Source organism: Mobula birostris, chromosome 18 (assembly GCF_030028105.1).
Source record: "Mobula birostris isolate sMobBir1 chromosome 18, sMobBir1.hap1, whole genome shotgun sequence".
Taxonomy (NCBI): domain Eukaryota; kingdom Metazoa; phylum Chordata; class Chondrichthyes; order Myliobatiformes; family Myliobatidae; genus Mobula; species Mobula birostris.
In genome coordinates, this window is record NC_092387.1 from 30,084,666 (window position 1) to 30,098,027 (window position 13,362).

The 13,362-nt window shown below is 41.0% G+C and overlaps 1 protein-coding gene across 1 annotated transcript in view; it reads left to right on the forward strand.

Moving 5' to 3' along the window:
* Positions 1 to 13,362, forward strand: part of psap (prosaposin) — a 69,165-nt gene that overhangs the window by 38,426 nt on the left and 17,377 nt on the right. Inside the window, exon 8 of the mRNA XM_072282385.1 lies at positions 6,900 to 6,995. Within this exon, the coding sequence (XP_072138486.1) occupies positions 6,900 to 6,995 (96 nt within the window). The remainder of the gene's footprint in view (positions 1 to 6,899; positions 6,996 to 13,362) is intronic.

The window sequence follows — 13,362 nt, forward strand, 5'->3', positions numbered from 1 at the left end:
GTAATAGGAATCATGAAATTAATGGTCTTTTGAAAGATTGTAGTTAGTTTTTGAAGTCTGTCAGGGAAAGAAATCTTCCAGCCCTGCCCTGCCCTGCTTGACCTAAGTATGACTAAACAGAAATGAGATTGACTCTTTGTCATCTTCTGTTTATTTTTCATGTCAAACTTCATTCCAGCATAATAAAAATAAACAGTGATTCAAGTCTTCCAAATGCTGGAAGTCCTTAATAAAATCAGAAAATGTTAGGGCAGCCTATCAGAGAGCAGCCATAGACAAACATAATTGGTGTTGCTAGTTGATCTTTCATTACAACCAAATATTTTTCCCACAAATTCTGACTAATGTGCTGAGGAAAAAGTCAAAGTGGAGCTTTATTATCATCTGCACAGGTATGTACAAGGGGACTTAGGAGTCCTTGTACAAGACTCCCAGAAGGTTAATTTGCAGGTTAAGTCTGTGATAAAGAAGGCAAATGCAATGTTGGCATTTATTTCAAGGGAATGGAATATAAAAGTATGGAGATAATTCTGAGGCTTTATAAGACTCTAGTCAGGCCACTCTTAGAGTATTGTCAACAGCTTTGGCCCCATATCTCAGAAAGAGTATGGTGTAATTGGAGAGAATCCAGAGGAGTTTCACAAGGATGATTCCAGGAATGAAGGCGGCAGGGGTGGGTGGGCGGCTGGTGGTCTCATTGAAACCTACCAGATGTTGAAATGACTAGATAGGGTGAATGTGGAGAGGATGTTTCCTATTGTGGGGTATCCACAACTAGAGGAGACAGCCTGAAAATGAGGGTCAACCTTTTAGAACAGAGGTAAAGAGGATTTTTTTTTTAGCCAGAGAGTAGTGAATCTGTGGAATGCTCTACACAGACTGTAGTGGAGGCCAAGGTAGAAGTTGATAGTTCCTGATCAGTTGGGGCATCAAAGGATATGGTGAGAATGCAGGTGTATCTGTGTGAGTGGGATCTGGGATCGGCCATGATGGAATGGCAGAGCAGGCTCGATGGGCTGAATGGCATTCTGCTCCTATGCCTTATAGTCTTATATACAGTGATATGTAAATGTTCGGGTACCCCTGGTCAAAATTTCTGTTACTGTGAATAGCTAAGTGAGAAAAAGATGAACTGATTTCCAAAAGGCATAAAGTTAAAGATGACACATTTCTTTAATATTTTAAGCAAGAAAACTTTTTTATTTCCATCTTTTACAGTTTCAAAATAACAAAAAAGGAAAAGGGCCCGAAGCAAAAGTTCGGGCACCCTGCATGGTCAGTACTTAGTAACGTCCCCTTTGGTAAGTATCACAGCTTGTAAACGCTTTCGGTAGCCAGCTAAGAGTCTTTCAATTCTTGTTTGGGGGATTTTCGCCCATTCTTCCTTGCAAAAGTCTCCTAGTTCTGTGAGATTCTTGGGCCGTCTTGCATGCAGTGCTCTTTTGAGGTCTATCCACAGATACTCGTTGATGTTTAGGTCAAGGGACTGTGATGGCCATGGCAAAACCTTCAGCTTGCGCCTCTTGAGGTAGTCCACTGTGGATTTTGAGGTGTGTCTAGGGTCATTATCATGTTGAAGAAACCATCCTCTTTTCATCTTCGGCTTTTTTACAGATGGTGTGATGTTTGCTTCCAGAATTTGCCGGTGTTTAATTGAATTCATTCTTCCCTCTACCAGTGAAATGTTCCCCGTGCCACTGGCTGCAACACAAGCCCAAAGCATGATCGATCCACCCCCGTGCTTAACAGTTAGAGAGGTGTTCTTTTCATGAAATTCTGCACCCATTTTTTCTCCAAACATATCTTTGCTCATTGCGGCCAAAAAGTTCTGTTTTAACTTCATCAGTCCACAGGACTTGTTTCCAAAATGCATCAGGATTGTTTTGATATTCCTTTGAACTTTTTGAATAGAACTTTTTGGCCGATCATGCTTTGGGCTTTTTAATCCACAATGGACTACCTCAAGAGGCGCAAGCTGAAGATTTTGCCATGGCCCTCACAGTCCACTGACGTAAACATCGAGAATCTGTGGATAGACCTCAAAAGAGCACTGCATGCAAGACGGCCCAAGAATCTCACAGAACTAGGAGCCTTTTGTGAGGAAGAATGGGTGAAAATCCCCCAAACAAGAATTGAAAGACTCTTAGCTGGCTACAGAAAGCGTTTACAAGCTGTGATACTTGCCAAAGAGGGTGTTACTAAGTACTGACCATGCAGGGTGCCCAAACTTTTGCTTCAGGCCCTTTTACTTTTTTGTTATTTTGAAACTGTAAAAGATGGAAATAAAAAAGTTTTCTTGCTTAATATATTAAAGAAATGTGTCATCTATAGCTTTATGCCTTTTGGAAATCAGTTCCTCTTTTACTCGCATAGCTATTCACGGTAACAGAAATTTTGACCAGGGGTGCCCAAACTTTTGCATGCCACTGTATGCATATGTGCAATGAAAAACTTATTTGCAGCAGCATTACAGGCACTTACCATTAGTGACACAATATTTATAGGAAAAAACAGGAAAAAAAAGTCTACTGTAGTGCAAAGTGGTACGTGTTCTCAGTATGACTACTATGTCCATAATATATCACACAAAATGTTAGATGAACTCAGTAGGTCAGCCAGCATCTATGCAGGGTAATAAACAGTTGATGTTTTGGGCTGATACGCTTCATCAGGACTATTAAAGGAAGGGAGCAGAAGTCAGAAAAAGAAATTGAGTGGAGGGGTGTGGAGTATGAACTGGCAGGTGATAGTTGAGAACAGATGAGGGGGAAGGTGGGTAGGTTTCGTAATTAGTTTGAGAGTGCTTGAGAGAGTCTTTCTCAGTTTCCATATCCCTTATCTTACATCCATATTATTCCTGTTCTGTAGACTTTTGTTTCTTCATCTGCATTACAACTATTTATAATTTGGATTATAAATAACTAACATAAATGTTTTTTTTTGGTCCTTTTCTAATTCTTAGGCTCATCCAGATTAGTTCTATTTCTATAGCATGGCCTGTTGAGTCAAGACTAGCTGTTAATGCTGTGCAGTATTTATTAATGACGCACCCCAACGCTTTTTCCATAAGACCATAAGACAAAGGAGCAGAAGTAGGCCATTCGGCCCATCGAGTCTGCTCCGCCATTTTATCATGAGCTGATCCATTTTCTCCTATTTAGTCCCACTCCCCCGCCTTCTCACCATAACCTTTGATGCCCTGGCTACTCAGATACCTATCAATCTCTGCCTTAAATACACCCAATGACTTGGCCTCCACTGCTGCCCGTGGCAACAAATTCCATAGATTCACCACCCCCTGACTAAAAATATTTCTTCGCATTTCTGTTCTGAATGGGCGCCCTTCAATCCTTAACTTGTTCTTCCTAAATCCTAAATACTAAATGTGTGAGCGTTCAGCTCCCAGATTTGGTTACCATATTGTGATGGTAGTTGGCTCATTCTCATGTGGATAGGAAGGGTTTTGAGGGATATCAGCCAGACATGTATGCTCATGCAAAGGATGAGTTTGGTTAGCACCATGGTTGTGTATGTTCAAATGAACCAAAGGCTGTCTACCTTTGTTTGCTTCTGTTTGTGCAGTTTAGCTTTCAAATAATGATAAATATCTTTATTTTCATCTTTTTAATGTTTCTATCATACTTTTATCCCATTGGTTGCTTGCCTTTGATTTTCTCTACCTATTTATTTTTCGCACTGCTTTTCTAATATCCATATTCTTTCTCTTTCCAAAATTCCCTTTAAGCTTCATGTCATCCTACCAAACTAGCTTAAAGCCTCTGCAATAGCCCCAAAACAATCTTAACCTGAGGTGTGACTCATACAACTCACAAAGGCACTGGAGGGACTGACCAGTCCAGGTAAAGGGTCCTAACCCTAAAGGTCAGCTGTCCACTGGCCTCCATAGATGCGGCTTGACCTGGTGAGCTCCTGCATTGCCTTTGTGTGTTGCTCTAGATCTGTGTTGTCTGCAATCTCATATCTTTGTAACTCATCCAGTTTGTTTAATCCTTTCTGCTTCAGATATGGTTCACGTGTCTCAAATCTGAATACTTCCTTCCTACTAGATCTGTCCAGCCATATTTTCAGTGTGTGCCCTCCTCTGATTTCTGCTCTTCTTGGAATTACTGTCGATGCTATACACTGAGAGTAGTACTTTTTGTGGTCTTGATCCATATTCTTCCAAGCTTCCTAAAACTGCTCTCAGGACCTCATCGTTTTCTATATCCATGTCGTTGGTACCATTGTGAACAGTAGCCAGGATGTAGGATATAACTTCCAATGGGAAATAGAAAAGGCATGTAGTAAGGGCAATGTTCGGATAATAATAGGGGATTGCAATATGCAGGTAGGTTGGAAAAATCCAGTTGATACTGGATTCCAAAGGGTTGCCTACAAGGTGGCTTTTAGTTGTTGAGCCCAGTAGGAGAAAGGCAAATCTGGATTGGGTGTTTTGTAATGAACCAGATTTGATTAGGGAGACAGTGCTTTTAATATGATAGAATTTACCCTACAGTTTGAGAGGGAGAAGATAAAGTCAAATATGTCAATATTACAGTAGAGTAAAGGGAATTACAGAGAGAGGAGCTGGCCAAAGTTTATTGGAAAGGGACACTATTAGGGATGATGTAGAACTGCAGTGGCTGGAATTTCTGTGGGCAATTCGGAAGGTGCAGGATAGATAGATCTCAAAAATGAAGAAGTATTCTAAAGCGAGGATGAGGCACCCATGGGAAGTGAAAGACAGCATATAAGAAAGGTAAATTAGAGGATTGGGAAGCTTTTTAAAAAGCAATGGAAAGCAACTAAAATTACATTAGGAGAGAAAAGATTAAATATGAAGGTAAGCCAGCCAAAGTATCAAAGAGGATACCAAAAGTTTTTCAGATATATAAAGAGTAAAAGGGAGCTAAGAGTGGATATCGGTCTGCGGGAAAATGATGCTAGAGATAGTAATGGGGGACAAAGAAATGGCAGACGAACTTAATAATTACCTTGTATCTGTCTTCACTGTGGAAGACTCTAGCAGAATGCCAAAAAGTCAAGAGTGTCAGGGGGCAAAAGTGAGTGTAGTTGCTATTACTAAGAAAAGATGCTTAGGAAGCTGAAACATCTGAAGGAAGAAGAGTCACCTGAACCAGATGGACTACATCCCAGGGTTTGAAAGAGAACTGAAGAGATTGTGAAGGCTTTGAAAATGATCTTCAAAGTATCACAAGATTCTGCAATGGTTCCGGAGCACTGGAAAATTGAAAATGTTACTCCACTCTTTAAGAAGGGAAGGAGGCAGAAGAAAAGAAATTATAGGCCAAGTTCACCTGACTTCAGTGTTTGAAAGATGTTGGAGTCCACTATAAAGGATGAGATTTTGGGATACTTGGAAGTGCATGACAAAGTAGGCCAAAAGCAGGATGGTTTCCTTAAGGGGAAACATTGCCTGACAAACCTGTTGGAATTCTTTGAGAAAATAACAGGCAGGATAGACAAAAGACTCAGTGGATGTTATGTATGTAGATTTTCAGAAGGCTTTTAACAAGGTGCCAAACGTTCAAGAATAGAAATCTTCTGTTACCTCAGAATTTTCCCAATAACTTCCTTAGTTGCTAATTGGCCTGTAATTGCCGGAAATATTTCTGTTGCCTGTCTTGAATAAAGGATCCACATATGCTGACCTCCGGTTATCTTGCATCTCACCTCTGGCTAGAAAAGATTTCACAACAAATCTTTTAGAATCTAAAATTTAGGGCCTCTGCAATCTCCCATAGTAGTTTGGAATTTTTGGGATTTACTGTTTTTAATGGTGACTTGTGGACACTGCCCAGGTTGTATAGGTCTCCAGACGTGGTTTTGGTGAACCATAAATCTACACCCTTCCCTCCAGTGGCAACTTCTCATTCACATACTCATCCAATCTATCCTCCATTTTGTATGCCACTACTGTTCTCCCATTTTCCTTTTGACCATTCTGTGCAGCCGAGCCACTTGTACACCCATTTATCCTGGCCATCACCCTCACTGGTATCCATTGGTGAGCCAGATGGATTCGGGTGACTCCTGGAATTACCTGCCTGCATACTGTTTTTGCTACTGTTTGATCACCCTTCTTAAATGTGCTGTCCATGAAGTTTTGGGTCTAATAATCATGCCTCGGTGACTCCAGCTATCGCTTCTGCTCAGAAGTCGCACTGCTGCAGCTGGAAGTACATCTACTCATGAGGAGGTCTGGGTCACTGAAACCGTCAGCTTTTCATCTGCATGTTCTACTCAGCCGTACTACCCTGTCATTCCTTAACTTCACAGCTTATTTATAACACATAAATTCAATGTGATAAGTATTCCACAGCTCTAGCTCTAACTATCAGTGTTTGTTGGTCACTTCTACATTATATAACCATATAACAATTACAGCACGGAACAGGTCATCTCGGCCCTTCTAGTCCGTGCCGAACTCTTACTCTCACCTAGTCCCACTGACCTGCACTTAGCCCATAACCCTCCATTCCTTTCCTGTCGGGGGGGGGGCGGACGGGAGGCATCGGTGCTGAGGGAGCATTGGGTGCCTCGGCACCTTGATTGGTGTGCTGAGGGGAGCGTGAACAGGAAGGCAACTGTCGAACCTATCGAAGAATTAGGTTAACTCATTAGCCCGTTCAAGGCTGCATTTCCAAGCTCTACAGCTAGGCTGATTGAAGCCAGTGATGTTTTTCATCTCCCAAGAGCTACTCTGCCCAAGCACACATCCCTACAACTATGACTTTAAAGCAGCTGGTGGTTTTATAACTTTGATAGCTTTAGACCCAAGGGCCTTTCCCTTTGTTTTTCAAATATTGTTTGGATTTAAATTTGTTTTAAAGTAATTTTTAAGGAGTTGTATTTATGTTTTTTTTTCTTTCTTCCAGAGTGCAGAAGAGATTTGTACTGCAACTAGATTCTGTGACAAAGCAACCACAGTTCCAATGCAGGTCCTTCAGGAACCTATTGTTCACCCTGTGCAGGTGAGGCATCATTCCTATAATTACGAGTCAAAGAAGTAGCTATAAATAATTTCTACCATGCCCAGATACCCCATCAACCTTCTGAATCATTAGCAAAGGGTTAGGTGCAAAAGCAAGAAGTTAGGATGATCCATAGCAAATTGGTAGTTTGATTCATATTTTAGCAAGGATAAAATGGCTTATGGGGATGCAATGCCAAGGAAGAGATGAAATGGAACTGGTCACTGACTGCTTCTGGACTCTGGTCCAATTTCATTCCTTTGTGCTTCATCAAAACTATCGAGTACTCTTCTCCTGTTCAGTGTTTTTGTTACTTAGTAGCAAGTGTAAGTAAAGTTATTGAATTTCTCATTGGATCTATTCATGATTCTTTTATATTTAAGGTCTTTGGTTTTGAACTCTGTTGTAGGTGGAAACATTGCCACATCCACCTTACAAAAAGACTTCCTGAGCTGATTTTCAAATGGAAGGTCCTACACAATATTTCATGATATTTATCTGTGGTTGTACAATATCATCTTTGAAAATAATTTACCAAAATAATACTTTATTTATATGGAGAGTCTGGAAAAGCTGAGATTCTTTTCTGTAAAGCAGAGAACTAATGCTAAAGGGTGATGTTTTAGACTGTAAGAGTGCAAGACATTGGAGCAGAAGTAGGCCATTCAGCCCATGGAATCTGCTCCACCATTCCATCATGGCTGATTTATTATCCCTCTCACCCCATTCTCCTGTTTTTTCCCCATATCCTTTGATGCCATTACTAATCAAGAACCTATTAACCTCCAGTTTAAATATACTGAATGACTTGGCCTCCACAACCATCTGTGGCAATGAATTCCACAGATTCACCAGCCTCTAGATAAAGAAATTCCTCCTTATCTCTTTTCTAAAGGAATTTTCTTCTATTCTGGGGCTGTGCCCTCTGGTCCTAGCCTCCCCCACTATAGGAAACATCCTCTTCACATCTACTGTATCTGGGCCTTTCAATATTTGATATGTTTCAATGAGTTCCCTCCATACTCCTAAACTTGAGAAAATATAGCCCAGAGCCATCAAATGCTCATCATACATTAACCCTTTCATCCCCAGAATCATTCTCGTGAACTTCCTCTGGACCCTCCCTTTTCTTAGATCAGGGATCCCCAACCTTTTTTGCACTGCGGACCGGTTTAATATTGACAATATTCTTGCGGACCGGCCGACCAGGAGGGGGCTGGGGGTTAGGGTTGCCAACGGACAAGAGTAGCAGTCAAATACGTCATGTTTACCCAAAAGACTACAATGACCATGAAGCCTTGCGTGGGCACCAGTGCGCATGCGTGTACCTGCCGATTTTCTTCTGCAAATCGTTTTTGGCGATTCTGTTCGGGGGGGGGGGTGCGGGTGTGTTAATTACGACCGGAATGTAGGTGATAAGTGGCTAATATGCTCAATTTCGTTTCTAAATGGGTTTATCTAACGAATTTAATATTAAACACACAGTGCATATTTTCCTCGTATGAATATAATGATAAGTCAATTATCAGGGGAGGACAGGGGAGCTTGAAGTAAGTGTTGAAAAAACTTCCAGTAGAAGTGGTAGAGGCAGGTTCGATATTATCATTTAAAGTAAAATTGGATAGGTGTATGGACAGGAAAGGAATGGAGGGTTATGGGCTGAGTGCAGGTCGGTGGGACTAGGTGAGAGTAGCGTTCGGCACGGACTAGAAGGGGCGAAATCGCCTATTTCCGTGCTGTAATTGTTATATGGTTAGATAGGTCACTTATAAGTTAATAGCATCATAATATTTTAATTAACATTTGAATATTAAACACACAGCCAATATTTTCCTCGTATGAACATATAAAATCATTGCAACACACCAATATCGCTGAATCAGTAGGAGCCCTGGGCTTGTTTCCCTGCAACAAGACGGTCCTATCGAGGGGTGATGGGAGACAGCGATACTCGAAGGGGGTTCCTTATGTCCAGTCTATTCCGCAATTTAGTTTTCGTTGCATTCATTGCAGAAAACTCCGCTTCGCAGAAAAATGTTGGAAATGAAAGCAATGTTTTCAGTGCTTTCATGGCTATCTCAAGATATATTTATCCTTGACTTTGATCCAGAATGCCGGCAGAGATGTTATGTACTTTTCAGCCTGCCGTCATTTGCAAGCTCAAGGAGTTGATCTCCTTCCCGCGCTGACATGGATGACGTGCGGGTAATGCCTCGCATGCGTAATGGCTCAACAGTGGGTGACAGGGAATGAGGAAAGGTGCAGCTGACTCATATCGCCAAATCATATCGTTTCCTCGCGGCCCAGTAGCATATGCTTTGTGGCCCAGTGGTTGGGGACCGCTGTCTTAGATAAGTGACCCAATACTGCTCACAATAGTCCAAGTGTGGTCTGACCAATCCCTTATAAAGCCTCAGCATAGCATCCTTGCATTTATATTCTAGTCCTCTCAATGAATGCTTACATTGCATTTTCCTTCCTCACCACTAACCCAATCTGCAGGTTAACTTTTAGAGAATCCTGCACGAGGACTGGCAAGTTCCCCTGCACTTCTGATTTCTGAATTTTCGCCCCTTTTTGTAAATAGTGATGTCTTTATTCCTTCTGCCAAGTGTTTCAATGGTAGGCAAATTGCAGTGGATTGAGGTTTTTTGGAAAGTTGGAGTTGATGCATGCCATGATATTTGTTACCAATGTAATAAATATCATATTGGTTAAAAAAAAAGGTCTGCAAATATCCCTGTCAACTGATCTGCACCAGGATCTAAGGACATAGCCAGGGTTGGTGCTTTCCTCAGGTTCATTCACCGAAAGACCGATCTTGCATCAGTGATGGTGACTGTAGATTTAGTTGCACTGGAGACTGTCAGCATGGGTGGTGATATAGCTGTTCCCTTCTGTTCAAAATGTGCACAGAACGTAAGAGATTTGCTGTTGGTAGCAATGCTGTCCGACTTCCTTTTGTAACCTATTATTGTATGCCACAGCTGGTGGCTGGACTGCTGCTAGATTTTAGACTGGTGCTGTCTGTTAGCATCCCTGATAGCTTTACAGAGGTCATATCTTGATTTCTTACAAAAGTCAAGGTCACCTGATTTAAATGCTGCAGACCAAGACTTGAAAAGTGAGTTGATCTTCCTGTTCCTACATGGTTTCTGGCTTGCAAACACCTGGACTGGACACTTTGATACACAGTTCTGCAACACACTTGCTGATAAAGTCTGAGATGGAAGTGACATACTCATCCAGGCTGGCAGCTGAATGTTTGATTAAGTTGATACCAACTTGAAACAGTCACATAGAATCTCAACTGTTTCCACAGACAAGGGCTGTGTGACTTTGTGTTCTGAATTCTACAGTTTCAGTTTCTGTTTAATCACGTCAAAAGTTGAGTCACATTCAGATGTGTAAATACAAGCAGGCATTCAGAACTTTGAAAACCAATATCCAGATAAGTCATCTTAATTAACCATAGCAGAGTACTTACTTGAAAATATGTACACCCGCCCAGAATGCTGGATGTCTATTGCACTCTGAACTGAATCTAAATGCTGGATTTCTTTCAGAATTTTACTTCACAGAAGTTAAACTTCATGACTTTAATGGTGGTCATCCCCACTCAATATTTAAACGTTGAACTAAATTGCATGTTAATCCCTGACTTTCAAACAGCACAATGTTAATGCAACTATGATAAATATGCTAGTTTGTGTAGGCGGCTTGAACTTAACCCTGGACCTTGCATATTTTTCATATCACAAATTTTTCTTCATGTGTCTGAGCAGTGCTAATTTTAATCTCCTTAATCCTATGATTATCTACTTTATGCGGAACATTCCTCAACTATTCAGTTCCAAGAGCAACTTAATATTTGTCACTTTATCTTTACTGGGCAAGCCAATTTCAAACAGATTATTTTCTAATTTTGCAGCCATTGTTCCCATTTCTGAATCAGAGTATATTATCACTGGTTTATGATGAGAAATATGTTATTTTGTGGCAGCAGTAGTGTACAGAGATAGAAGAAGAAGAAGAAAGCCCTTAACTCCAAGTGGAGTCATTGGGACGCCGTCGTGACGGCATTTTTTTTTTTAAGCAGGCTTTCTTATTTTTATGAAGCCAAGTTGCTAGTTCAACACTCAACCCAGCACGGATGGAGCAAGGGAGCCGGCTGGATTCGAACTCGGGAGCCTTCACTCCGAAGTCCGGCGCTGATGCCACTACGCCACCAACCAGCAGTGTGCAGAGATAAGATTACTATAAATTTCAAAATGCAAAAAAGAAGCAGGGGGTAGTGTTCATTGCTTCATTGTCCATTTAAAAATCTGGACAGTCCTTGAATATCTTTGGTGTTCATGTGCTTTTTTATATTACTGACTTAAGATTCAAAATATGTTGAAAATCTCAAATGAAAACCGAAAATGCTGGGAACTCTCAGCAAGTTGGCAGTATTTATAGAGCAATAACAAATTGTTTCTGATTGATGTCCATTCAGAAGTACGAATAGTTAAAAAAAAATCAAATACCATTTCAGCAATGAGTAAGGAGATGGGGCAGAGAACAAAGGGAATATCTACAAAAAGTTAGTGATTGAATAGCACAAAGGATGTTGACATTTTGACATTCAGGATGAGGTAATAAATAGGATTAGACATTGGCTTAGAGGGAGAAACCTGAGGGTGGTAGTAGATGGTTGCCTGTGACTGGAGGCTGGTGACTAGCGGTGTGCCACAGGTATCAGTGCCTTGTCTGTTGTTGTTTGTTTTCTATATCAACAATTTAGATGATAATGTTGTAAACTGGATCAGCAAATTTGCAGATCACACCAAGATTAGGGTAGTGGACAGGGACGAAGGTTCAAAGGTCAAATTTAATGTCAGAGAAACATACAATATACATCCTGAAATGCTTTTTCTTTGCAAACATTCACAAAAACAGAGAAGTGCCCCAAAGAATGAACGACAGTTAAACGTGAGAACCCCAAATTTTGCCCCCCCCCAGCTCCCCCCCGCGTGTAAGCAGCCGCAAGCAACAATACCCCCTCCCCTCACTGGCAAAACAAAAAGCGCACCCACTACCGAGCACAAGCGTGAGCTAAGCGATAGCAAAGGCTATGAAAACTTAACAGCGAGATCTGGACCAGCTGGAAAAACGGGCTGAAAAATGGCAGGTGGAATTTAATGCTGACAGGTGTGAGATGTTGCACTTTGGGTGGAGAAACCAGGTTAGGACTTGCACAGTGAGCAGTAGGTCACTGAAGAGTGCTGTAGAACAGAGGGATCTGGGAATACAGGATTGTAATTCCTTGTAAGTGCTATCACAGGTAGATAGGGTCATAAAGAGTACTTTTGGCACATTGACCTTCATAAATTAAAGTAATGAGTACAAAAGTTGAGATGTTATGTTGAAGTTGTATAGGATATTGTTGAGGTCTAATTTGGATTTCTGTCTGCAATTCTGGTCACCTATGTACAGGAAAGATATCAATGAGATTGAAGGAGTCCAGAGAAAATTTACAAGCATGTTGTTGGGACTTGAGGTCCTAAGAAAGGCTGATTAAGCCAGGACTTTACTCCCTAGAGCTTAGGAGAATGAGGAGAGAATCGGTGGAGAATGAGGAGAGAATCAGTGGAGAATGAGGAGAGAATCGGTGGAGAATGAGGAGAGAATCGGTGGAGATTACAAATTTATGAGGGGGATAGATACAAGCAGGCTTATTCCATTGAAGTTCAGCAAGACTAGAACTAAAGGTCATGTTTAAGGGTGAAAGATGAAAAATTTAAGGGGAACATGAGGGGGGACGACTTCACTCAGAGTGTGGAATGAGCTGCCGGTGGAAGAGGTGGGTTTGATTATAATATTTAAGAGAAATTTAGATCGGTTCATTGATGAGAGGGGTATTGAGTGCTATGGTCTGGGTGCCGATCGATTAGACTAGGCAGGTTAATAGTTCAACACAGAATGAATGGGCCAAAGGGCCTGTTTCTGTGCAGTAGTGTTCTAATTAGTAAATTGCTGGGCCAGTTACTATTCACTTGGCTCTGCTTAAAATTTTTCTTCTGGTGTTTGTCAGAGAACACTGGATATTCGATGATAATAACAGGAAATACTATATGTAGTTTAGAGCTTTCATGACTATTCATGTGAGTTATTACTTTCAGTGATGAATTTAGTTGAGTCTAATTATAGTTGACATACTGATGAAACTAGAGCTGAGTGAATCAATGTCAAAACAACTAAGTACAAGCCAGATATAAAATATTTGTCACTGTCAGGGCAGCAACATAGAGAGTAAAGTATGTTTATTTTCCTCTCCATGATCTTCTATGAATATAAAGAATTTTTGTTATCTATGAGGTACAATAAT